The sequence below is a fragment of the Netta rufina genome (assembly GCF_964035555.1).
Source record: "Netta rufina genome assembly, chromosome: Z".
Classification (NCBI taxonomy): domain Eukaryota; kingdom Metazoa; phylum Chordata; class Aves; order Anseriformes; family Anatidae; genus Netta; species Netta rufina.
Window position 1 is genome coordinate 67,281,311 of NC_140126.1, and position 27,629 is coordinate 67,308,939.

The 27,629-nt window shown below is 40.8% G+C and overlaps 1 protein-coding gene across 1 annotated transcript in view; it reads right to left on the reverse strand.

The window, feature by feature from the left end:
• Window positions 1–26,042, reverse strand: part of TEK (TEK receptor tyrosine kinase) — a gene marked incomplete at its 5' end in the record, with an annotated part of 40,392 nt that extends 14,350 nt beyond the window's left edge. Inside the window, 8 exon segments of the mRNA XM_084304743.1 lie at window positions 262–390; window positions 1,106–1,246; window positions 2,286–2,417; window positions 4,744–4,896; window positions 8,048–8,158; window positions 13,497–13,808; window positions 25,971–26,015; window positions 26,018–26,042. Of these exon segments, the coding sequence (XP_084160869.1) occupies window positions 262–390; window positions 1,106–1,246; window positions 2,286–2,417; window positions 4,744–4,896; window positions 8,048–8,158; window positions 13,497–13,808; window positions 25,971–26,015; window positions 26,018–26,042 (1,048 nt within the window).
• Window positions 26,043–27,629: the final 1,587 nt, after the last annotated feature.

Below are 27,629 nucleotides of genomic sequence, written 5' to 3' on the forward strand. Positions count from 1 at the left end.
AGCAATCCTTTACCTGGTGTAAGCAGCAGATATAAGTCTGCTCTAAGTCAGATGTAACTGTAGCATGCTGGCCTATAAAATGCATCATATAATGCTCAGAAACACCACACTACAATAAAGGTATACAGATACATGTGGGCCCTTGGAATGTAATTGACAGCATAAGGATACCAGCCTGAAGTGGAAATGCTACACCATCATGAAGATCTGTTTCAGTTACACTGGGGAAAAGTCATTTACTACCGTGTTACCTTGCTTTACCTTCTTTTTCACATTGCAGACCATGCCATCCAAGGGAGCAGATGCAGCCCTTAAATCTGTCGCACGTCCCTCGATTGTGACAATTACATCTGAGTTTGCAATCTGATCCATAAAAACCAGGTTTGCACTCTGCAAGTACATATGTTGCCAGTTAGTGTAAAGGTACTAGATAATGTCTTCCATAAGTTTTCAATTTCATGCATAAATTCTCTCCAGTAGAGTTTACTTCCCTCAGCTGGGTTGAGTTTGAAACTCTATGTAGCAGCACTAAGTCATCCACAGAGCATCTAGAGAGCAAATAACATGAAATATAGAGCATATTTATATCCCTGCCTGTCATTTGTAAGCTAGATGGAAATATGGAAACTTCTTTGACATCCACTGTGGTTTCACACTTGCACTGTGGTAGTGTCAAAACTTCATCAGTGTTAACAGCACCAATGAATCATAGAACTTACACGTGCATGAAGATGTGCATCATGTCCCAAAGAGATTTCAGTCTAATAGAAATGAACAAGGCTAATTATTGCCCAGTAGTTGGATATGTGATTGACAGTGAATAGCTCAGTGTGACATGTAGAATTATGGCAGGGCTATAGCTGTTATCAGAGCTGATGTTACAACATCAATTCATTTTGCTGAAAATTTTGAATAGTTTGCAACTTTGCTTAATCTTTCTTTTGAGGATCTGAAATACTCCTCTGAGGTAATTAAATGTTATTATCCCTTTTTTTACAGAATGGAAACATTTCCCTCTCTTACTCTCCTCTGTTAGTTTCCTTCTGTGTTTCATACGTGTAGCACATTAAGGACTCTTCACCATTCCCCATATTTTTGACTATACCTTTATCACATTCCAGTCCCATCCATCCTGTGGCACAAGAACAACCATATGGATCTGGCAGACAGAACATATAGTTTTTGCAGCCATAGTTTTCTTTGCAGCTCTCTTCACATGTTTTGCCAAATGTATTGGCTCCACAAGCTATTGAAGGGAAGAGAGTGAAAGATCCAAGAGCAGTAAGTCTGCAAGAGAGCTAATGCTTCCAATGATACAGCTTTAGACAATAGAAAACATGAATTAAAATAAAAGTTATATTTTTACCATCCAGATACTAGATCTATTAACTTCCAAAACATCGTAAGGCATTGCTGCACTAATGGTAAGTTCTGCCAGCTGAAACAAACATTGCTTTCTGCCATATAAGAACCCGTCATCAAAGCTTCTATTGCTTTGGATATTTGGGCATAGAACTTCAGCAACAAACCCTCTTCGTAAGCCTTTAATAATTGAATTAAATATTGATATTAATATTAAATATAATATCAATAAATATTGATATTAATATTGAATGGGCAAACAATGCTTTGAAAACCAAATCTCCTTCTTAGAAGCCAGTGCATATAAAACTGCTCAAGGTTTTGCTTCTCTGCTATGACCAGTGAGTAATTAGAGTGGTTCAGGTGTCATCTATTCCAATAGTTGAGTTGTAGTATTTACAGCACTGCAATTTGGTCAGAATATTTCGGTACATATTTAGCATTGTACTCGTAAGTTGCTTGGACAGATCAGTGTGCAGTGTGCTCCTGCTCCAATTACTCCAGAATCCAAACTAATTGACACAGACACAGATATGCCCAAGCAGACATATATTATTGATACGCTCCTCCAGAGACAATTCACCCTCTGACCAGGTGGCAGCTTGTTCAGGAGTAGCCTCGGAATCTGTCACAGGACTTCATTTCCCAGTGCCAGTGTATGCTTAAGATTCCGCAGTCTATCATGCATTTAACAGTCAGTCAGCAGCTTCAAGCATGCTTATTTTGGAGGAATTGGAAACATTTGTCTTAACTACAAGAGCTGCTATGCTAATTCCAGGTTCATCTCACCCAACACTGTCTTGTCTCCAGCACCAGCTGTAAATGTGATAGCTATAAAGAGTGAAACAAGGCTACTGCATTCTGCCAACTTCTATTACAGTGCACAAATTAATAAGCAATCTGTGAAGAGAATATTCGCTTACCTTTCTCACATGTTTTTCCCATAAAACCTGGAGGACAGATGCATTCCCCAGTATCTTCATGACAAATGCCATTGTTCATGCAGGAAGGGCAGTGGGAGCTACAGGAAGGGCCCCATTTCTGAGCTTCACATCCTTTTATGCAGAAATATAATGACATGTTTGTTGTCTCCTCATTCAATAACCAGTCAAGCAGTAAAATAAGTGATAGTATGATCCATATGCTCCCACCCCAAAATGCTGGCCAACTGGCTTAGTATGAAGAGACACTTTTTTCATTGTGGAAGTTTTCCTTTTTCTGGAGCAGATCAACTGTGTAGTACACAGATACACCACCTACCATTTTCAGAGAAGGAACTGTGAAAGTCTTCCTTTTCTGAAATCAGAGGTAGATTTATTTCTTTATTTATTTTTAGTTTAGGAAAGTAAGTTTGGAAGTTGGCAAAGATGTTTCATGTAATCATGTTTCATGTAAAAAACATGTTTCCCTGTTCTTATAGCAGGGATTTGAGACCTACAAAAGCTCCAGGTTTCACCTGCAGCTGGATGTACCAATATTAAGCCAGCAGGTCCAACCTTGGCATCACTGGCATTATACCAGCATTTGGCAAGTGATGATTTTTTTCTGTAGCAGTATTTTTCTTGAAAGCTCAATAGAGCAGGTTCACCTCTGCTATATCTTTACTGTCTTCACTGGGCCTGTATAAGGATCAATCAACTGATGACATGTTTCTAGAAAAAATGGACTAAGAGCAGTCAGTATATATATCAGTTTTGATGCAGGATGTCAGGATTTTCTTTCCCACTTCCTAATTTAAAAAGATACTGCTACCATGAATCCTGCCAGTGAGAGTTTTGCTACTGATTTAAAAGAAGCAAAACTCAACCTCTTAGCTTCACTACAGGAGTGTGTTGCCTCATCATGCAAATGCTTAACAAATCCCTGAAAGATACAAAATTCATAGAGTTGCTTTTGAAATCAGTGTTGAGAGGACTCCACAGTTTTCAGTATTTGATTTGTAACAATGTTTTGTACATCACAGAAAGTGATCTTCATGACTTTCTCTACTGTAAAACTAGAACAGAGAAGATGGTAAAGTGGAAACTGAAATAGGCTCACTAAAACTGGAGTAATTTAGCTAATTAAATCTTGGAACAGCTCTTTTAGATTTCAGCATACATTTAACGAGTCAACATGGTATTTTTGTCTCCCAGGGGGAGTTTTGTCTCCCCCTTCTCCAAAAATGAAATTACTAAATGTGCATACTTAGGGAAAAACAAACAAGCAAACAAACAAACAAAAAACAAAAAAAAAAAAAAAAAAAACAAAAAAAAACCAAACAAACAAAAAAAAAAAACCTTTCTTAAAATCATCAATCTATGCCTATAACAGTAACTCAGAGAAAGCCTGAACATGTGTCTAAGCAGTGGCTAAATCATTCCTTCTCTTTACTGTTAGTGTGTTCCCTACAACTGTCCCAGACTACACCCAAGGAGTTTTCCTAATAGGCAGGATGCACAGGGCTTTTGAGCAGTTCCAAGGGATGGGAGAGAATTTGTGGGCAGTATATGGGCAAGTCATCTGCTGTGCAACTTGGCACTGGAGCAGAGAACAGACCTTTTTATATTTTATTTTGTAAGCTGGTCATAGCTTCAGAATCCAAATCTGGGGCTTTACATTGATTCATTTGCAACTCCTGGATATCCTGTGGATGCTAGCAAGTAAAGTATGTTTTACTTTCAGAAACATTTTGTCCATCATATAAAATGCTTTAATAGCTATTTATTTTCACACATCAATTTTACATTTCTATTCAAGTTAATAGAATATAATTTTCTTTATATCTGATGAAATAGGGCATGGCAGCATAGGCTACCAGACATCTATAATGCTTAAGAAAAAATGTCCACTTGCATTGTGAAGTGGTCCAGTTTTCCACTGGGAGTTGAGCTTTAATGGCTAACTATGGCAATTTTAAACAAACTGGGGTAGTTTGTGAAATTGCAATGCTGTATGCTAAGATTATTTTAGAATAGATGGAGTTTGGATATAACTTACCATAAAGAACAGAGACATTTGAAAATTTGTAATTTTTGCTCATATCCACATCATATATTCATGAGAGACCCTGTGCTGCCTTCTTTGTTCCTAATTGCTTGATATTTGAAAAGCTGAGTTGCTGAGAAAAGAACTGTCTCTCTTGGCAATAGTTAGATGAATTGAACCTAAATTTGAAGGTTGTGGGGTTTTTTTTGTTTGTTTGTTTGTTTTTTCTCTCAGCTGCTTAAATCATGATCAGCTTATACTGAAGATTGTTGGGAAAAAAATTCTTATGACATAAGCTGATGGCAGCTCATGCCAAGGAAGATTCTGGGCCTTATTTGGGCACAGTGTAGATTTCAAGTCAGATTCATTACAACATTAAACAATTAATCATTAGCACACAGTAACGGAACTTACGTCTTACAATAAGCCTTGTGTAAGCAGAAGTAAAAAGGTTTCCTCCTATATATCTGGCAGAGTAAACCCCTGCATCCTGTGGTTGAACATGAGGATAGGAGACTTCCAGCTCGCCTGGCACTTCATGCCTGGGCACGGAGTGAATGAAGGAACCTGGGGAAGGAGCACACAGATACAGAGGACAGAAGTCATTCAGCATTTACAGCCAGAGCAAGGTTGAGTTGGTCACTGAGGAAGGACAGCTGGGATGAATTAAGCAGCAGAATATATTCATGAGTTACGAATTTGCTGGCAGCTCTTTAACTGTGCTAGTTCTTGGTAGTTGGAGAGGTACAAGTGAAAAGGAAGCTGAATCTTGAGATGTAGCAGATGAATGGTGCAAACAGCTTGGAGTTAAGCAGTGCTTTACAAGAATGTTGCTAGTAGTCTTGTGGTTAAAAGCTTTTTATTCCTTGGGCTTCCTTGAAGTCAGGGTGACTCCCTGTAAGAAGCCCTAGTGTGGCTGGGAGTCAAACAGCAAATGCTGGGCAGGTCCTATTTAATCTCAGTAGCTCAGAGATTTACAGGAAGACAATAGTACAGCTTTATCATTTCTTCACAAACTTAATATGAAATATTAATATAAAACTTAATATAAAACTTAACTCTTTTTTTTTTTTTTTTTTCCCCCACCAAGGGAGCTTGTCTGTATTAGTCTAGGTTTGCTGTAGCTGGTCATGCATGCTTGCTAAGTAAGGTGAAAACATTTAGTCTTCTCCCATCCCTCTGGATCACCAAGTAACAACATTTGAACATGGGTTGCTGTCAAACAGAAGCTCCATCTAGTGCACTTAGGACGCCAGGGAGTCCTCCCACCCCAATCTGTTGCAGCAAGGCTGCTGCAGCCTACTGATGCCTGTTCCAGCCAGCAATCACCAAAACATATGTGTACATGCTCACAAACACTGGCTCACAAAGGTCCCTGCCGTAATTGGACATAGACACCCAGTGTCACCATCTGCTGGCCCTACAAAGACCCTTTGTTTCCAGGCATGCATTTCCAGTTGTGAGGAGTTAGTCCTGTTGTGCTGCCTGCCTTCTGATCTGGCCTGAAGGTCACCAGCAGAATATAGACATGCACAGACATGTTAGATGTGCGCACTCATGTCGAAGAATAATTAAGACTACAGTTTAATAAGGTCAGACTAACTGTAGAGCAAGGCTGTGCCAGGCAAGTGTCCTGGCTCGCAGCATACACTGGTGCAAGTGACACCTTTTACCTGCTCTCTGCACCTTTCTCCAATGCTTGTTACTTTCCACTTTGCTTTCCCCCCATTGGCTCTGTCCCCAAACATACAGTTATTTCACTCATTCCCAGTCTCCTTTGATCATCTCATTATAAATTTGCCCTTTTTTCCTTGAGAACCATGATAATCCCCCTTCTTATCAGCTCTAGTTGAAGCTCCTCAGCGTGTGGTGTTCTTTCTCTCAGCAGCTGGAGAACTCTGGCCTTCGGTGTTGTCTCTGTTATCTGCTGCTTCTTAGGGTTTGTGCATCTGGTTATTTATTACTTCTCTTATTTCCCATCTCAGTCTTTTATGTTGAGTGGCCGTGGACCAGATAATACTACCACAAACCAAACGCTTGTATGTTCTGCATCTCCTCACATTTATTGTGGTAATGGAACCTGGTAAGGAGCCACAGACCTTTTTTCACTATGCTGAAATAATGCACAGGCTGAAGATAAGCAGGTGCTCACTGTCTGGGATCATACTACCTAGCAGTCAAACTTCAGGCAGCCTTGAAAGATTAAAATTTGTTGAGAGTCACAGTCAAAACAGCAGGAAGATAAGACCACGACAACAAGTCTGATGTTTCCTTCATCAAGGAAACAGGGCCAAAGAAGATGAATGCAAGGGATTAGTTCTGGAACTGTTTTTGTTTGCTTGCATGTCTTTTGAGTCATAATCTGCAAACAATGCTGACAGCAAAGTATTAAGAAAGCCTTATGCTAGCATTGCATTAGCAAGGGTCACTTTCTGTGGCTCATTTTCTATGATGGCCCATGTTATGTCAATGTCTTAACACAATTTTGTTTAACAGACCAGTTTTGTTCACTGGAAAACCTTTGTGAGGGTTTGCAAGGGGGAAGCATTACTTTAAATGACTGAGGCAAAAGACAGCAACAGTTAAATGTATCAGGACATGCTTTTTCTGTTCTCTGCCAGGTGCTGTATCAGGAATCCTCTGGGATGATATTTCAGCTGCAGTCTCAGGTGGAGGACTTGACCTACTGTCCAGAGTTAATTTGAGGCTTTTTGCCAAATTTCCAGTTGGAGCCCCAGCTAAGGCAGCACCAGGATGTAAACACTCCTGCACCAACATACCAGCTGGAACTTGCATGGGAAAATGCTGACAGGGGGGTCACAAAATTTCCTTGGGGACCCTGAAAGGACAAGTGATTTTTTTCTCCCAGCCTGCAGAAAGGAGCTGTGAGTGTTCAGTAAGTGGGACTGAAGCTGACTGACTGCATGCAGTCTTCTGCGGTGTGCTGGCACATACTGACATCATCCTGCTCTACTTACTCCCTATCTCCTGGTAGTTCACTGTGAACTAGACTGTCAGTAGACAAAGACGGAGCAGAATGTTGTTACATGTGCTTTCCACAGCTAGAATTTGCTGACATTTAACATTCTGGTTAAATATGATTGCACTGAATTTTAGCTACCTCCATTTCTACAGGAGGTACACAGCAAACTGCACATATTTCCAAGTGCTGGGCAGCAGCAATGTGCAGCTGAGCACTGAGTTAGTTACATGTGATTTAGGTGCTATGTTAGACAGAAAAGCTGGTGTCATAAATTCTACAACCTGACTATTTTTGTAGTTGGATGAAGGGAAGATAAAGTTCTGTTCACAGTTCTGCCTTTCTATCAGCAGGTTACTAGTGCTTAATTTCTTAATCTAAAAAGCGTCACAGAAGCTCAATGGCCTCTGAAAGCCATTTGAAGAGGGAATGGTATGCAGTTGAGAAGCAGTAGAAATGCAAAGACAGATTCAGTAAATAAACCTTCTGAGGGAAAAAAAAAAAAAAAAAAAAAAAAAAAAGATATGAGGGGATAGAGAAAGAAACAAAAAAGGAATGAAAAAGGAACCAAGCAAAGGCATTGGACATTCTGGTGGAAGAGAAATAAATCAAACAATTTCACTATTTAGATATTGGAAATAATTCCTTTAGGGAACATTAGATGCATAAGGAGTTATGCCTCAAGGAATGTGGCAGGTGGCTAAGACAACGATAGTAGGAAGAGGAGAGGTTAATTACCATTTTTGTAGATCACTGCATCTTCCTCTTTTGCTGCCATTCTGATGAAGGAAATATTCACGTGCTCTCCCTTGTTTGCTGTAACAGTTAAGGCCACTGGGTGGAATGAAGCTAAAAAACAGAACAGGACATAAGTTTAGGATAAATAGCAGGAGTTGTTATCTCTACCTGATCTCTGGGCTGGAAGCTGGGAATGGTTTTACAGCATGACCCCCACTCAGATTCTGATGTTTAAATTGCCTTATTGCACACACTGACTATTTAGCATCAGCCATCTCTACCCTGTGCTTTTGCAAACACTAATAATAATCTAACAATAACCTGGAACATCAGAGTGCCACTAGAACCTGGAGCATTAAAATAGAAAAAAAAAAAAAAAAAAAAAAAAAAAAAAGGAAAGAAAGAAAAGAAAAAGGGAGTTTGGCTGAGTAATTGGAAACACTTCCTAACTAGGAGCTCCACCTGGCTGTAAAATGCTTTCCTAAGTTTCTTCATCCCTTGAGACATTTTTCAAACAGACTGGATAAAGTACTGGAAAATGTATTGTAGGGAACAAGCAGTCGTTGGCAGACAAATAAATAGGCTGAGTGACTCAGTTCTTTACTGGTTCAGCTTTCTGGTGCAGAACAGTTGAGACAGATCAGCATACTGCAGGGGTTGGGGGAGAGGCAATAAGATAGAGTGGCCTATCTTCGTGTTTGTTCAACTGCTGTCTGTAAATGCTGATGGTGTTAGCCTGCACTGAGAATAAACGAAGAAACTGTTTTCAGAGCCAGTGTTGTTTTTACCAAAATACTTTCATCTGAAAATGTGACTTAATTAAAATAGAGATTTTGTGGGAGGAGCTTTCTAGGTCAGTGGTATTTTACAATTTTCTAGTGGATTTTTCAACTGGAATTGCATTCAACATTAATAATTGAATTAAACTTCCAAATTTTTATTTTTTATTTTTAGTTTCCAGGGAAATAGAAATTCATTTGCCTGCTCAAAAAGGAAAAGAAAAGTACTTTTATGTGTTTGTTTATAACTCTTGATTTAAGAAAAAAAGGTTGTAGTAGATAGAGGGATTTTCACAGAATTTTTGTCTTTTAGATATCATTATCAGTAGAAGAAAGGTCAAAATCGGGTAGAGGCAGAAGAATCTCAAGAAACTGTATTTTTTGTAACCAGTGAAATATTCGTTTTAATTTCAATATATTACTTTAAAACAAGGTAGGTGAAATTAAAGATGCTTCCTTTCTTTTAGATGGAAAGTTCCTAGGGAAAACTGAGTGGTTTTTTTTTTTTTAGAATAAATTCACATTTTCTTATAGTTTTAGTCCTGAGATTTTATGCTGTACTGTTATTAATAGATATGTCACGTGTCAAGAAAATTCTGAGTTTTTCTGGAAGTTGCCTAATCAGCTCCTTTTCTGAGTCTTTTACATCCTTCTACTCTTCTTTGTACAGTGCCCAGGGATGTGAAGCATTGATTTTTACTAGCCCATTTTCTCTTTCTACTACCGAGGCTGTTTAGCCGTAAGTGCCTCCCATGCATGCTGCTCTTAGGTCAGCCTCTCCTGCATCTTGTTTCTGCCAGCTTGCAGAAGCTCAGTGCTACTGCCCTTCCTTCCTTGCCAGGAAGGTGCATGGGACCTCTCCAACAGAAAGACTCACCTGAGCCTCAGCTGGAAGCGACTGCTTCAGAGCTGTTCATGGTCCTGGCCTGGTTGGCTCTGTACTTGTGTAGGATCCATTTTTATTAAAGTTATATTTATTTCATGGGATATTTTGTTTAAGGAACACCTACACAAGTTAGTATAAACTGCTAGGCAATTTAATCATAAAAAATCCATTTATCTTTAATTTCTCTCTCTCTCCTTTTTTTTTTTTTTTTTTTTTTTTTTTTTCCATTTTTAGAAAGCTATCAAGGAACTACTTTGGTTCTTGCCAGTGGTTGCAGAAAACAAATCTGGAGTCCATGACTGAAATTTGGTTGCTAATAAATATAGAGGGATAGGATCAGAAAACAGGTGAAAAAATCAACTAACTTCCTGTTATATTTTACATGTAATAGAGTTGTAGATAAGCGTCAGGTAGATGCTGCTCCAAAGCTAATATGAAGCTATAATGGCGTTAGTATCTCCAGAATAGTATTTTGTAAAATCTGAGGGGAAAAAAAAAAAAAGTAGTATTTTTGCAATATTTATGGAAAGAATATATTAATACTTCCATTTCAGAATGGCATTTTAATTTTAAATCAAAATGATTGTGTATCATTATGTGAAATAATAATAAGTAAAATTTGAGAAAAGATTAAAATATTTCTGTCAATCCAAGCCAGCCTTTCTGCCAGAATTTTCTTTCCTTGTGAATGTTGATGTTTAAAAGTTTTATTTCTAACTGAAATGAGCCTCTGTCACATGTTTTCAGCAAGACTCTTCCTGCATGTTACCTGGCACATGCATGGTACAGCAGGAATCCATCAAGCTTCTGCCAAGTTACCAAGGCACTGGTATCTCTGCTTATGTCTTAGAGAAACAGAGAATTCTCATATAGAATAATGAAATAAGTTCTCATTAAGAACAGGCAAACAAAAACTAAGAGCAGTCCCAACTTCTGTCAGCTGCTGAATTAGATGTTATTTGTGAATAACAAATACCTGTTGAAAACCGTGAAATATTTAGGAAACAAAAATTCAAGAGCTTTCCTAAAAATGAACAGTTAGTTACAAATGATCATAAGTGTTTTAGTTGTAGTGGTTTCTGGACTAAATTTTGTGAAGAATTACTAATTGTTTTAACAAGATATTAAACTTTTGTGTTTCCATTTTCTTTTCTTTGTATGTTGTTTAGCTTAACCACAAGCCTTTTTTTCTTCACAGTATTGTTGCAATAGAAAGGAACCCATGGTCCCTGGTAGGCTCAGTTCCAAAGTATTTTTAGACTGTGAGTTGTATTTCATGATTTCACATCTTGAGTGTGCCAATTCCTTATAGAGACATAATGAACTGAGTTGCAGGATAAGTGTTGTAACGTTCTCTCACTAGTGTTTCCATTATTGTCCCTTTGCCTGCTCTGGAGAGTTTCTGTGGGAGAAACTCAAAATCATATATGTGAAAAAACATATTTATGGTGTAGAGAAATTGAACAAATTGTGTATGACTAGATGCAGGGCAAACTATGTAGTGTTCTATTCTAGGTGTGTATGCTATATACAGTATAATAGTTACTCCCCATCTACATGAAAAGCATAGTCTGATCCTTATTATTGCATGCATGAATATTACATGTGTAACCATAATGCTGAAATACTAAAATATGCAGGAAAATGGACTCCTTACTTTCAGAATGGCACATGCATAGAGTAAAATAGGAAAATGAATCTGTTATTCTTCCTATTATATAGTGAACGTCTTCACTATATCTTCACATCTGACAACAGGTACATAATAAAGCAGGTGGCTGTTTCCCCTGCCATGAAGTCAGAGGGGCTACCCAAGTGATTGATGCTCAGCGAGTGTTTCAGTGGCTTTTTGGCCAGAGGCCGTAAAACAGTGGCTGGATTTTCAAAAGTGCTTCTCCTTCCTGTGTCTTTTGTGTCCTCAGTTGGAAACGGCACGTTTCAACTCTTGCTTAACTTTCAGTGTTGGACAACAGGCATGCTGCGTCTTTAAAAATTATTCAGACAACAACAGTAAAGGGCAAAAAGGCATGTTTTCCAATTACAGATGCTCTGCCAAACTGCATAGTCCTTCACTGACCTTTTCTTCCTCTTTCTGTGGACTTAATAGCTTTGAGAATGTCTGTCATGCCTCTTTCTCACCCATCTAGCCTGATTAGACTGTTCAACACTGAGTTTCTAGCTCAAATTTTGTTAGTCAAGCTTTTGCAAGGAAAATCTGAGGAATAGACTCAAACTCAGAAATGATTCATAGAAGCCTACCTACAGCTGACATGAATGCTGCATTATTTCTGGTTAGAACAACTTTTTGTTCTTTTGTTAGAACAAAATAAGAAGCTCTCAAAGTTTGATTAATTTCTCTGTTGCTAGCTGCACAGATAGCGACTGCAAAAAATTGATCGATTCAGAGGACACGCATCCACACATGAAGGTTGCTGTACACGGCAGCCAGAGCTGTGCTCAGCTCATCGGCATTCTGCCAGAGGGAGGGTCAACATGAAGATGTCATTCCCTCCTCCAGAGCTTTCCGTGGGCTGTTATCTTATGTCCCCCTTCCCACTGCAGCCTTCTCTGAAACAAAAGAATTAACTGCCATGCAAATGAGGTGGACACTCAGAGCTTTCTTGGTGAAAGAAAACCCTTCAAGACAACATTGGGCCAGAAGAGACACAAGACAAATAAAAATGTGCTTGTCCTGCCCACCTTTCTTGGAACATTCCCATACCAAGAGAAACAAATAGACACCAGCCATAACTCAGACAAAAGAAAAATCTCTTTTTCTAATTTTTTGTTTGTCTGTTTGTTTGTTTGTTTTCTAGGACTGTGTAATTTTGGGAGATGATTGTTCCTCTTCTTACTTTAGAAATTAAGACAAAAAATGTCAATTGTCCTCACAGCCCAGCTGCTGTGGTGTAAAGTGTTAGCAATACAGTAAATCGTGCTACAATCAGTGGAAGTTCTAAAAACTTGATTTGCTTTGGGATACTAGCCAGAATTCCTTGATTTTTTCTGTAGTTTATGGTAATCTATGTGCTTTATAATTTGTCCTATAAATATTACAAGGCCATATACAGGACAGAGTGCTGGTCTTTGGGAAACCCACCTTTGCACCCCACTATCTATCTCACTGCCAAAATTATTTTTTCTATTCTTCATAGCCTTACAACCCAAACCAAATCCAAAGTGTAGCGTGCAGTGTATTTTTGTGAATAACCTTCTTAGAATCAGAGAAACTTCCCTGGAGTCCCTTTCCATTGTTGTGCTGGATTTTTTGTGCTGACAGACTGTGCAAATCGGAAGTGTTTGATGTGTTGCTGTGCCGAACTGTGGGCAGTTATTTTCCAGGCTTAGGTTTCCTACCAAGGAAAAGGACAGCAATGTATGTCTGTCTACATCCCAGACCTGTCAAGATTTGAAGTGTAACTGTGTTTAGAAATCAAGGGTCTAGAGTGTGAAAATTTCAGGGAAGGGGTTTTCATGTGCATTATTTTGTGGCATCAGTGAGCTTTTATCACCTGACTGCGTGTTCCTGGCAGTAGCCAGATGCAGGCAGAGCACCTATAGATGTCTGACTAACTTCCACGAGGAAATGACTAGCAGCTAGTATCAACCAGTTGTCTCTGCACTTCAGAAGAAAAACATGGACTTGAGCCCAGTCTATTTTTGTTGACTCCAGGCAGTCTTGGCAGCTCTGGAGCCACTTTCATGCCCACTTGTGTTAACCATGGACAACTGCTGGTGTGCACGCAGTGACATGCAAAACTCAGCTCTGATCCCCGTGCAGTACCTCCCAGCGGCATCTTCATGGTGTGTATCCTCGTCACCTCATCCTTGAGCTTGCCTTCACAGTAGTATGCTCCAATAGTCTCGCTGGCCTGTTCCCTTTTCCACACCACCGTTTTGGCTGTGGCTCTCTTTGAGTCTTCACTCACTTCCAGCGGCTCTCGGTGCTGGTTTGTCACATCCTCGTGGTCTCGGTCAATTGTGATGGACTCACGGGAGCGCCACTTGGAAGTAATACAGATGAGTGATGTCTCTGAGTTGCCCACCAGAGGGAATGAGTTGATCAGTATGAGGTCCAGTGCTGCTTCCACTTTACCTAAGAAAAAAAAAGCAAACAGCAAGTGAAGAAAATTTACTGCAGATTTTGAGTTCACAGCTAATCAAATCATCAGAGAAACTGTTTCATCCAGCATGCAGGCTTCCTCTGGTTGAGTCTTACACAGATTTATGGCAAAATAAAAAGACTGCCGATTAATTGTTCTGTTACAGCTAGTAAGAGTTTAGGATTTACTTAACATGTCAAGAACAGGTAAGCTTTGTTCTTCTCAGAAGAAATAAACCTGCCAGGCTTGTGTAAGTACTTCCTAAAGCTGTTTCAGAAGCCCAGGGAAAATCTTGGGCTGCAGAAGCAGATGGCTTCTTGATTAGCTGGACATGTACACAACTGCCTCAAGTGTGGTGGTTTACCAGTGAGAGGACTGGTTATCATCAGGTCGTCAGCTTAACAGAGTTTCTGCTATGACCTCTAAATGGGTTTAATACGTATGAATTCGTATTAGGAGGATGTGTCTTTCAGCCTTAGGAATTAGTAGTATTTTGAACACTTGGAATACTTTTTCAAATATTTTGAAAAAAAAAGTTTTTGCTGCCAGACTTAGTTGTTCGAATGTGGATGGCAGCAGGGGAGTAAAAGTCTCCTATAATCAACGCTTTGCAAATAATAGGTGTGTCCCTTCACCTTTGAAATCCAGGGTAAGGAGAAGGGAAACGGTAACATTTTTTCCAGCTGAAACAGGAAGAATAATTGATTTCTTTTATTTATCACATCTATTTTCCTGCTTTGGATACAAGCATGCTTTGTATTTATACAGAGAGACTCAACATTTTAGTGCCATTCGGCTTCCAAAGGTTTCTTTCGTTGGAAGGAACGGGTATAGTCTTAGATAAGGGAGGCCAAAAGGTCTCAGTGCTTACTGCAGCCTTTGCGTGTGTCCCTCCAGCTCGGGGCCAAGGGAGGAGGTCCTTCTCTGCTTGTCGTGCCAGCAGCCACTCTGGGGACCAAAGTATCTCGACAGCGCGCTGACACTCACCACACCCAGCCCTGCGACAGCCACCACCCCACGCTGTGCCAGCCCAGATAACTCGCGGTTACACAATGGAGAAATGAAACCTCCTGGAAAGGATGCAGCATGCCGTTACAGTAAACACTGCATAAAGGTAGGGGTCAGCAGAGTCAGTTCATCCTGCTGCACGTCACAAAAGTAAATCCTTGGAGTGAAGCTAAAGAGCTGTGTGATGCAAGTGAAGCCAGACTTGTGCATTCATTTCTAGGTTATTTGTCTAAGTATGTTTCTTATCTGAGGAGCATTTGTGCTCTTAACTGTGGGTCTGACACACCAGCTGTAGGCAGATGTGGTTCAAAACTCACCAACACTGAAGGCAGAGAGCTTTATGTTAGCAGGGATCTGTCCCATGGTCTCACATGCCAGGTGGAGATATGCTTAAAATCATAAATTGCAAGGTCCCAATTTTGGCAGACTTCCATGGATCTCAGAATCAAATCTGGATCCAGACTGTGTGACTTGCTACAGTGATCTGAGTTGAGAACAGGAAGGGTGCTGCAGGTTAAATTGGAAATTTAATTAAATTGATGTTTGTGCCTAGCATCCACAGGGCACAATATACAGGTTGATGGACCCACATTTCTGGAGTCCCTCAGGAGCTGCTGTGCATGCAGGGCTCTGGTTCCATTTCTCTGCTCCCGGCATTTCTCTGTTCCTTCACTTCCAAAACAAAATGAAAGGTGACAATAACACTTTTTCTTGCCTTGTATCTCAGCCTTTTAACATGCTGAGAAGTAGTAAGAGAAATCTGAGTTGTAAGTGAAATTTGAGGACTAGCTTTTGTGTTGCCTTGGGTCCCTATGCAAGATAGAGCAAGGCATTATCAGATTTGGTGCATTTGCTGCACAGTTTTCTGTTTCTTTGGAGCGATACAAATTGTGTAAGTCAAGGTGTAGAACAACCTTAGCTCAGGCCTATCACTCATTTTTACTTGTGATTATTCTGGAGGAATCCAAATCTAGTCACAGTTAGATGAGCAGTGTTAGTGGATTGTCTAAATATAGGTGTTCTTTGGCATATTAAACCCTGCGGAGCAACTCAAACACCTGTGTGATGCTGATGTAACACAGATGGAGTCTCATGTATTTACGGAGCAGCATTTAAAGACCTTTCTGTGTCTAATATGGAGTAATATTTATGCTTAAGTACTGAATCATTCCCCAGACATGATTTGGCAGCTAAGATTTCACAGTTGGAAAGATTTCGCAGCGTATTTACTTGAAAGCATTTCACTGGTTCAACTCAAGAGTCTAGCAGGACTGGCTTTTTGAAGTCAGCCTAAGGCCTCTGAGGTGACAGGAAGGCTATCTTTGACTCCCCCAGGAGTTCCTGTGCTCAGGTTACGGAAAAACAGAAACAAAAACAAACAAACAAAAAACAACAACAAAAAGAACAACAGAAAAGTGTAAAATCTACATATGCTTTGTGCATAGGGTTTCCTAGAGCATGTCTTCCTGGTAATGCATCTCAGCAAGGACCCAACCATCCTTGCTGAGAAGTAATTTTCATTACTTAGGGCTGCAAAAAGTAGACAAATCCTGCTCTTGGTATTAGTGAATACTTTGAGCATGCAAGGACCAAATAAGGACAACAGGATTTGGCTCTCTGAGAAAAGTACAACAAATACAGACAGGAAACAGCCTGTCCCTGTATCAGTGACAATACTCCATGTTTCCTTGAAAAAGTCCTTTGACTCCTGCCCTGGTCCTTAAAGGACTGACCTATCAGGAAGGCAATTTGCTGTGTGTGCAAATACATCTAGAGAAGAGAGAACACTCACAGAAGCTGGTGTTGAAAATGGGAGATGCCATGCAGAGAGGATTAATTGCCTGATACTTATGACACATGTTCACTGTTGCACAGGGTTTTGTGCTTTCCTGGCACAGAGAAAATGGCATCCTCCAGAGCAGTAAGTTTTAATAATAGTGCACCCACTGAAACCCAAGTGGCAAAACATATGCAGGGAGACCTTTGCCCCTGCCTTAACTACAAGACTGTGCTCTCTCTTATAAATTAAGACTGGGCTGTACTGACTGGGGCAGCACCAGCAAGACTTTCCTTGGTCTTTCACAGCTTCTCCGGTACATAGTCCTCTGGGGAACAGAGGGGAACAGAATAAGTGTGTATCATGCTTTTTCTGCAACCTCTATGCATTCTCATTCCCTCATCAAAATTTTCATCAAAATGCCATTTGAACAGGCACACAATCAACGTGTTTTCAGTGCTTTGTTGCACCAGCAAAACTTGACAGAAGGTTGATCAAACACCTCTGGGAAATTCCCTGGAACATATCCCAGACGCAGGTCTGCTCAAAGAGCAAGACATTCTCTAATAAAATTTGAAACATCACTTCCCTAGACCAGAACTGGTGCTAGACACTAGTTTGGGAACAAAACAATGAGGCAATCTCAAGAAGAGATAATTTAATGCCATAGATGAACACATAGAGCAAGTGCTATGAGAATAGAAAAGTGCAGAAAACTGCTCAAATATTTCTTGATTTATACTTAACATTTGTCTGGTTCCTGGGAAATCACGGAAATACTCATTACAATTTCTGCCTAACACGAGGCCTTTGAAAAGTTCCCTCTTAACCGGAAAACTGTCAGTACTGTGCAGTGGCTAATGCACCTCCACCACAGCAGTCAGCCACAGCAATCAGCTTCATCAAGGTGAACAATGACCATAATGCACTGCCCCCCAAACACATATTTAACCATCGGTCCAAATTTGCAGAGTTCATTGTGAATGCAAAGTTCTGAGTAAATGTTAGTAGAGTAGTAGTGGGAGGAAAAAAATAATTCACAGCTCTACAGCTATTGAAGATCTAATGATGTTTTCATTTTCATGATATTCATTTTAATGGTATTTCCATTTGTAGAGCTTTGTTATTAATTACTTGAGGTGGCTATAAGATGGAAGTCCTTCCCTTTGCATCTGGAGCATAATAAAGAAAAAAGAAGAGCTGTTGTAGGAGGTGGTTGGAAACATCAATTAATTAATTAAGAGAGGAGGTGAGGAGAAAGCAGAAAGGTTTTTACCCAGTAAATTCCAGCTCTTTTTTCATCAGGTATAGTGAGAGGAAAGAAGTTTGAAAAGTTTGAACTGCTTACTTGTTTTTATTACTGTTATTGCTTGGAACGCAAATTATTACTGTTATTGCTTGGATCGCAAATTATTTCTATTAGCTACTACTTGAAAATGTGAGTATAAATCATAGAGGTACTATACTAGAATCTGTGCTTAGTGTATGTTTGGTGTTATGTTGAGAGCAAAGCAATCAGTTTCATATTTCTGTTCTAATACTAACCGCAGGGCTGAATAATTACTTTGAAACTGGTGAAAATGTGTATCACAGACTGTCAAGCCACCAACCCCGCTCTCTTTCATGTTTCCTAAAAAAAAAAACCAACAACAAACAAACCACAACACCAAGCAGTTGAAAGTATGTGGTTTTGATTTAGAGCAAACCTAACTTGCTAAATCGCCCGTACCTCAGATTTCTCCTTGTATCTTGTTTTTTACTTATCTGTTCAGCTGTGCACTCCTTGATTCTATTTTACTGCATAAAACCACCCAACAAACTAGAATAATATAAGTAAGCTATTTAGGAAAACAAATATCAAAAATACAAGCAATATTGCTGAAAAAAAATATAGTATTTGATTAACTCTTAGTGAACTACTGAATAAATTACATTGAAATCTATTTATTAACAAATTCATCAATTTAGAAGATTGAAATAATGCAGCTGAAATATGAAGAAGTTAACAAAATAGAGACCTGCTCCGTTACTCCTAAGAAAGAATAAATGAGTACTCCTTACTTAATATTAAAATTAGTCAGAAACTGGCCCCAAAAATTAGCTGTTTAGGAATATTTTTCATGTGGAGAATAGAATATACATTGCATCAGAATTTGGCTATTATTATTATTTATTATTATTATTATTATTATTATTATTATTATTATTATTATTATTATTATTATTATTATTATTATTTGGTGTGTGCTCAATATTTCTTATATAAATCTTGATTTTTTTTTGTTCATTCTCCAAAAAAGTAAGTGATTTGGGGAGCCTTTGAAATCACATATTCATTTTATGTGATTTTATGTGACTCATTTTTCTCTTGGTGTCCTGGAAGCTTCGCCTGGCATGCAAAGACAACAGCAGTTTGGGTGACTTCTAACAATGAGTCAAATTCTCCTCTGAGAACTCAGACCTCAACAGGAAGACACTGCAGAGATTATTGTTACTCCAAACAGATTAAGGCACTCCAGCACATAGCAGCAGCAGCAGGATAAAAACATAAAATAAAATGCAGAAATGTTCCTGAAAAACAGCTCATAAAAGAGCAAATAGGTTTGCCAATGAAATAATTTCTTTTGTACCAGGTGTCCAAGAAGAGGCTCATACTTTGTGTATCTCATGGATGCTACTAGGCAGCTGTGGGACAGCTTGTAGCTCAACCGATGTGTCTTACCCTTAGAATCAGGGCATTGTTTTGGGAGGAAAGGCATTGTGAAACTAAAAAGAGGCAAAAATTAGTGACAGAACATCCTTTTGCTACTTAGTAGAAGTGGGAAAACCTGAGCACAAATGTGACAAAAGTCATAGTCTGCCAAATCTCCTAGGGCTAATACTTTCTTAAGGGCCCTTGGGTACATCTGGAGCAGCTGAAGGAAATGTGTCTACTTTCAGAAGAAAGCAAAACTGTTTTCTCTACATTCCAGTAGTTTCACAACTTATCAAAGCCATTTTTTTAAGATGAAAAGGCTAGAAAAGAAATACTGGTGCTATTTGTTTCCTGTTTCCCAATTGAGGGTGCCTAAAGACTTCTGTGTGGAGTAATCCAAAATAAAGAAAGAAGAAAAAAGCTTTCTCATGACTTCTCCTTGTGCATGGTTTTGTCTTCTGCAAGTAAAGCAGAAAACAAAATGTCAGCAGAAATTGCTTGAGCAAGCAGCTGACAACATGCTAGGTAATACTGAAAAAGGATGAAGAATGTGGGAAAGCTTGGGCAGAACAGGCTAAATCCAGTGGGGTTTGCAGCCAGCCAAATATGGGTACCATCATCAGGGAAGTACTTGCAGGCAAGAGTAAGTTTGTCCATATCAAGGATGGTCCTTGTCAGTTGCTTTATGAAGCTGCTCTGTATACCATGTAGGCATGTTTTTTGGGTGCATGTGCTAAGATGAAGTGTACAAAATAACATACGCAATAATATTGCCTTCATAGGATGAATCAGAACAGATAGCACGTGTAAGGTACTGTGGGCTTTGGCTGCTGGTTGGCCATAAGCTGTTATGTTCTTGCCTGTCTAGTAGTGTGTCCTCATGTTGCTGCTTACTGACTTTTCTGAGTAAGGTTTTCGCTGTTTCTGAGTACACTTTTTGACTGTCCCTGAGCAGTGGCAGGTGTAGGATGAACAACCAGCAAATAATACGAGATAAAATTATCCTCCCTGTCAGAAGTGCAGATGGAACTGCATTGTCTTGAGAAACTTGTTAGACTGCAAAAGGGAGATTAACCAAGCCACCACATTAGACAAGGTGACACAGTGGAAAAAATAGATGAATATCAGACAAGCAAAAAACTGACCTTGAAACAGAAAGTTTAAGTACATCACCCCTGAACAGTGAAATGTCAGATTTGTGAACCTGTCTTTCAAAAATCCCTTCAGAACTTAACAATGACCCAGTATCCCTGAGTTATAAAAGTGCCTGCATTTTCTAGTGATGAATTAGAAAACAGATTTTCATGGGATTTGTTACTTCATTTTGATATGACCCTTTACCGATGTTCTTAGTACTTGTTCTTAGATTGGGTGTCGGAAACATAGAACATTGTAGAGCATTGTAGAATACCCTGAACTGGAAGGGACCCACAAGGATCATTGAGTACCACTCCTGGCTCCACATTGGACAACCCCAAAACCAGACCCTATGTCTGAGAGCATTGTCCAAATACTTCTTGAACTCCATCAGGTTTGATGGCATGACCACTTTGCTGGGGATCCTGTCCCAGTGCCCAACCACCCTCTGGGTGCAGACCCTTTCCCTAACCCCCAGCCTGACCCTCCCCTGTCCCAGCTCCATGCTGTTCCCTCGGATCCTGTCGCTGTCCCCAGAGAGCAGAGCTCAGCGCCTGCCCCTCCGCTCCCCTCATGAGGGAGCTGCAGGAGTTACCAAATCTGCACCCTAAAAAAAACAGTCTTAAACTCTCCACAGGAAAGCCTATATTTCAGACACGGTTTGGTTCATTGGCTCATTCAGTGAGTCTCCACTGAACTTGCAGTGGAACAGCATCCTATATATGATCTTCCTAGTAGCTTAGGGTAGATAATGTCTTCAGAGAACAGTCCTCCACTGCAGCTTCTTTAATCACATTTTGTTTTCATCCCTCAGGTCCCACATACATCTTACACAAATAAGACATGAAGGACTTCCAGAAGCAGGTCTTCTGGAATAGACAACCCAGAACTGGTCATGGTGGGAGCTGACACTGGACCTGTATGTCTATCCCAGAGAGCTGGTAGAAGCACCCATTTTTGATGTATTTGTTCTGTGCCCACACAACACCCTCCACACCAGAATGACTGCTGTGGAAATCTCTGTTTAAGTGACAGGACTGGGCCAAGCAGGCTGAAGTCTACCTGACTGATACAGAGTAGGTCTCCCACACAGGTGGATCCTCCCACACGAAGGATCAGCACCACATCTCCCGTCCTAAAGCCTGCTGCTCAGCTCCAGTCAGTCTCTCTGACTTGTATGCTCCCTCTTTTGGACCTAAAGCCTTCCAGATTAAATATATGTGGGGATCAGACAATCTCTGTAAAATGTTTCAGCTTCATATTTTCCCCCTTAAAGTGAAATTTCAGCAAAAAAGTAATCCATCCAACCAACTTAATCATGACTAAATATCCAGACAATCAAATATGTATGTGCATAATCTGTATCTAAACCAACAGCATATGTTAACACTTGTGAATGTAGCATGATTTCATTTCTCCCTTTTAGATTTGATTCCTTTGGGTCTGATGCAATGCCTCTACACCCCTGACTGTTCCCAGCTGCTGGAATGGCCTTTGGGCACAGATGCTTGCTGAGAGCCACCCTGCCTCTCGCTGGGGATGAACCAGGCACACACCAAAAGCAATCTATAAAGCTATAAAGAAAACTGAAGACATCTGGGCCACTTTTGTAATTCCATGTAGGGTAGGTGCACAGAGCTGCTGCCTGCACAGGCTGAAGCTGTTGGTTTTGGCTCCTAGCTGCAGAGTCAGGGCAGTGAGTTAGGTCACAGCTGTAATCTTTTTCTTTGCAAGCATATAGTCAGCAGTGTAGCTCAGAAAGAACAACTCTCCTTTCTCCCAAAATGTAGATATATCCATTTGTAGTCATGACTGTCTTAGCAGACCTGTGTGGAGGTATCAGGAGTCAGCAGGTCACCAAGGTTCAACCAGTGATTCCTGTGGCAGGCCTTCAATTCTGGGTTCAGTGAAGGCTATATCTCAGCAACAATCTAAATTCTATCTAAATTTGAGGCTCATGAAAAAGACAACAGGACAATTATATAAATGTGGCCAGCAGATGCAACTGCTGGATCTCACAAATCAAATATGCTTCAGGAGCAAGAGCCCTTTTTAGATTTTTTTTTTTTTTTCTGCAATTTGCATTAGTAGTTGTTTGATTGTAGAGTCATGGGGTCACATAATGGTTTGGGTTGGAAGGGACCTCAAAGGCCATCCAGTTACAACCTCCTGCCATGGGCAGGGACACCTCCCACTAGACCAGGTTGCCCAAAGCCTCCTACAACCTGGCCTTGAAGATGTCTGACTTGTAGGTGTCCGAAATGTTCTGTGTCAGTCTAAAAAGTTTCAAAATACTTGAGATTGAAACCTCAGGCATGGTTTGTGTTTGCTGCTAGAGTTTTCAAGAGGCTCAAAAAAACAGCATCACAGCCACAAGAGAGACTGTGGTCAAAGTTCAGGTGCCACTGCAGTCAGATGACAGCTGATCTGAAGATGCTCATGCAGTCCTAGTCTCTATTTATGGGAAGAATGATAGTCATGCACACTGCCACGGGCATGTGTGTGAGAAAGTGTATCAGAAAGTGCACCAGAGAAAGTGTTGGTTTTCTATAGGTTAAGTTAAGGTTCATAAAGAAAAAACACATCTTGAGACAGAATTGTTAGAACTTTCCAGTCTGTAACTAGAAAATGCAATTTCTTTGTCATTTTGAAGAGCATACAGCATCGTAATTGTGCTTGTGTGCATTTTTTAATGTATATTAAAAGCTGCTTCACTTTCTGAATATGTAAAGGAGTCGTGTAATAATAATATTTATAGTTATAAGTATGTTTTTCATGATAACACCTACTGACCCCATCATGGGATATAGCACTGAATTGCACTACACTGTTAGTTCCACTGTTACCCTTTCTTTAAAGGCTAATGTAACCTTTTGAGTCTTTTACAATATATGGATCCAGAAGCAAAATCACCCAGCAAAATAAGAAATCTAGTGATTTTAGAAACCCACTGGATCTGACATTACTGGTAGTGCAGAGCTATAGCACCAAAGTTTCCATCTTTGAGAATGGAGACGTCTGACAATGTGTTTGTTTCCTGCCAGAAGCACTCAACAAGAAGTGCTTGAAACTGGGTTTAATTGTCACCAATTTCCACAAATCTCTTTCCCAGGGTGGCTGATTTGCCTACACAAGGCTCACACACCATAATTTCTGAGAATTATCCCCCTGTGAGAAGCTGCAAGCAGAATTCCAGACCATTTGAGGAAGCTTTTCTCTTGCAAGGGGCAAGTTGTGACACTGGGCTACTTGTTTTGGAGTAGGTGAGTCTGGAGCACTTTTCTGGTCCGTGCTCAGCAGGGGCTGTACCACAGTGTGGCCCTGGGGCTCAAATGCCCACTGCAGGGCATGCTCCAGGATCACTTTGATTCTACAAAGCGTTGCCTGGAGCAGAACCAACCGAAAGACACACAGGTGGTGATGTACAGTTTAGTTTCAAGAATCCCTCTGGAATTAAATTCAGCCCCTTGTCAGTTTAGCTGGAGGCTAGCTGTGGCAAGCAGTGGCTCTCTGGGCACCATGACAGGGGGTGTATTGGGGTACCAAACACCAAACCTTGAGCTCTGGCTGCGAATGGAGTACTGTTATCAAAGAGTTAAATCAAAGGTCATTTCTTGTAGCTGGGGGCATGCTGACGGTGGAAGAGGGTGGGGTGGGCTTGGAGCCTGCCCCGCAGCAACCCACGGGCAGCAAGGAGAAGGTGAAGTGGCAGTGGGAGCAGAGCCCCTGCTGTGGGGCAATGTCAGCGCCACTTTCCTGAGCTCCGCCTGCGGTATCTGGAGGAAAGCGGGCTCGCATTGTCTTCTACCGCTCGCCCCAGGAAACATGATATCATTCCCAAACAAAAGCGGGAAAGCTGACAGATCTATTGAGATGGGTGTGACTGCGATACACACCTAACCGGCCAGCTCCTGTGGAAAGGGTTGTGACGGGCAGCCCATCAGCACCCCGCTGCCGGCACTGTCCACCCGCGCCGCTCATCCACGCAGCCGGCTGCTTGTTTCTGCCATGCCTGCAGCTTCATGGGCACTGCCTGCCCTCCGTGGCATCGTGGTGTGTGCCACCACGTAGAGCAATAGGAGGGGTGAGGAGAAAGAGCTGGGGCAATCGGTCTGTCTCTCCTTCTCCGTCCATAATGCTTAGAGCACCAGAAATTGCCTTAAAGTGACGAGCTGGAGGTGAGCTGAGGGCCACATAGCGTGCAGCTAAGCAGTCATGAAACTTAAGCCACAGAAGAGGAACTGGTAAACAATGTACAGCCTATTACAGCTCTGGCTAGATAAGAATACTTACAAACACACATTCAACAGATTGTAAACACACTTTTTTTTTTTTTTTCTTTCCCATGTTAATCTCTTGCTTTTTCTAGGTGCCAAAATAAATAAAAAATCAGAAACATCTCAAGCTCATTAGTTCACTTAGCTATTAATGCGCTGCTAATCATGAAGGTCTAGAAACTGTAAAGTGAGTTACCCTGCAAGGAGGACTTCTGCCTCCTCATGCTTCTTTCTGGTTTTCACTGCAATACAATCTGCTGTTTTACAGCATCTTGTATTTCTGCTGAGAGATGGACTGGAAGAACCTATGTGTGTCTCGGTGACATGTTTTGGAATGAGTCTGAGGTTACTGTCTGAGATGTATTTCTGTTTAACAGATTATGCATGGTGTGTGAAAAGAAGCTGAAGAAACTGTACAGAAAATCAAAAAATGAGAGGTGATAGCAATACTTAAATGCTGAGCAACCGAGAGTCCCATGGGAAAAGAGCAAGTCTTCCTCAGGACTATGCTTGTGATAGCTTCAGAAATGATCTCCCACTTGCCTGTTCTGAATGCTATAAACCAGATTTGCATTAGTATATTTCTGCTCTGCACCCTTCTGCAGATGTCTCTAACGACTAACTGCTGACTTGCTAAAGTAATCTCATTTGCTGATAATACTGAACCATTCTTCAGCTGTGCTTGAAGTGTTATTAATTGGCCCTATACAATGTGCATTCTTCCGCCCTTTTTGTCCACTGACTTTCATGCGGATTCCAGCTGCAGAATCCAGTCTAGAAGCTTGTACTGGAATAATACTTGTCTAAAATCTGGTACGGGAATACCTGGAAACGTCAACACTTCCTGTGGCATTGCCAGTTCACAAAGTGAGGCACAGAAGGAGTCAACATTTAGTCTGTGTCTAGAGCAGATAATCTGGGGGAATGGCACTGATAATTTCAATGTAATGAGCTTTAGGAAAAAGTTAATACCTTCAGACAGCAGAGAAAACCTGTTGCTGTGTGCATGCTCAGCACATAGAAAGAAGTAGCAGCAGCTTCCGGCCATAGCAGCATGCTCCCTGGTAGCTTGCACTCTGTCCTCCCCTCACTTGCTGTGAGAGAGCTTCACCAGGGTAAGTGGTCTCACTGAAGCAAACACAAGTAGTTAAATCAATTAAGATAACTCCTAGAGTGAGGAGCAGGGACTTGTGTTTTGCCTGTGCGTTGGAAGTGAGAACAGCATGACAGGTCGACTACAGACAGTAAAGCAAAAGCTTACCTGAAATCATCAGGCTGAATCCATAGAGAACCAGATGTGCTAAAGGGTCCATGCTTTCCAGGATATATCCATGCAGTTCTTGCAGCCACTCATGGAGTATCCTTTTCCTGGGGCAGGAGTTTACCAGCGACTCTCCTCCAGCATGCTACGCCGCAGCGTGTTTACAAGTCACGGGCAAGAAACCGGCGCAGCGGAGCAGGCTGGAACAGTCTCATTGCTGTCTGAGTACAGGGAGTTTAAGTTCCTTTTTCCTGTTTCCTTTGTAGATTAGGATGGGAAAGGCAGGATCTTAAAGGCATTTTTATATCAGCAGGGCTGCAGGGCAGCGCGAGCCCCGTCCATCCAGCAATACATCAAAACGGTTATCGAGAGCTGCTGGGGGAGCAGAGGATGGCTGCTGGCCACCGTCAGCAAAACAGGAACAGCGGTGGCATCCTCCAGCCGGCAGGAGACTATGAGCAGAGCCTCCTCCTCTGAGGTACTGTAGGTGGAAAGTGTCACCCCCTTCCCTCAGCGCAGATTTGCTGGTTTCTCAGGCCCCTCTCATCTTTCCAGTTACTTTTCGACCTGTGTGGAAGCTGCTGTCTGCAAAGCGTCTCAGCACCCAGCAATAAAATTATGAAATAAACCCTGACGAAGCAACCAGTTGAATCCAGCACAGACCAACTCCAGTCACCATCCAGCCAACTACCCCATTACTTGGTGTGCTTTACTGGAAACAATTTTTCTTTACTTCTGACAATTGGAAGCAGATTGAAAATTTGTTACGATAATAAATCCTAACTAGAGTTTTTATGACTTCAGTGGAATCAAAATGCCACATCACTCGGGGGTCTCAAAACAAGAAGGAAAAAATACAAAGAAAACCACAAAAAAAATAGTAAAATTAATGAAATAAATGCAGAGGCAGCACTCATATAAATTAGTGTAATTGCAAATAAAGGGCAATCATATTTACCAGTTGACTAAATATAACCCATGACAATGCACCATTTGAAAGTCCTGTAGTTCTGCCAAGATGCTAACACCCAGAATGACTTTTACACAAGTATGGAAAAGCAAATGTTCAGCATCGTTTTAGAAAGGGGGTGCGGATTCATCCTACTTCAGTTTAATTTCCTTTGGAAGACCTTTTCCACTTCAGCTGGTGCAGATTTCACAGAGGAAGTCCTTCACACCCAAGATCTAGTGCCTTGTGGTCAGAAGGGTATCACCTACAATGATTCAGTACATTAACCCAGAACTGCTCCTTACAACGTGCCCCCAAAATAAAACAGAAACCAAACCAGGTAGGAACTTACATTGAAAATCTATTTGGAAAAACATAGAGTGAGGTCAATGCACTACTAAAATTCAATTTAAGGCTTTAAGGAGGCAAAATATAAAGTATTTCCCTGGTCTGGTTCCTCTGACACACATACATGTGTTTTGTCCATATTTGATTTTTGAGAACATTTTCCTCCTCTCTGAGACATGAAGAGGAAGTGATTATTCACACTTCAGTTGCATGTTATCCTATATAAATCTAGTGGTATAGGTCCCTCCATTATCAGAACACTTAGTATATTGCCAGACACTGAGTAGTATTACCATAGTTCCCATCTACTTATAACTTCGCCTTTCCTCAGTTTTTCTTCGTTGGCTTCTGATTTGCTAAGA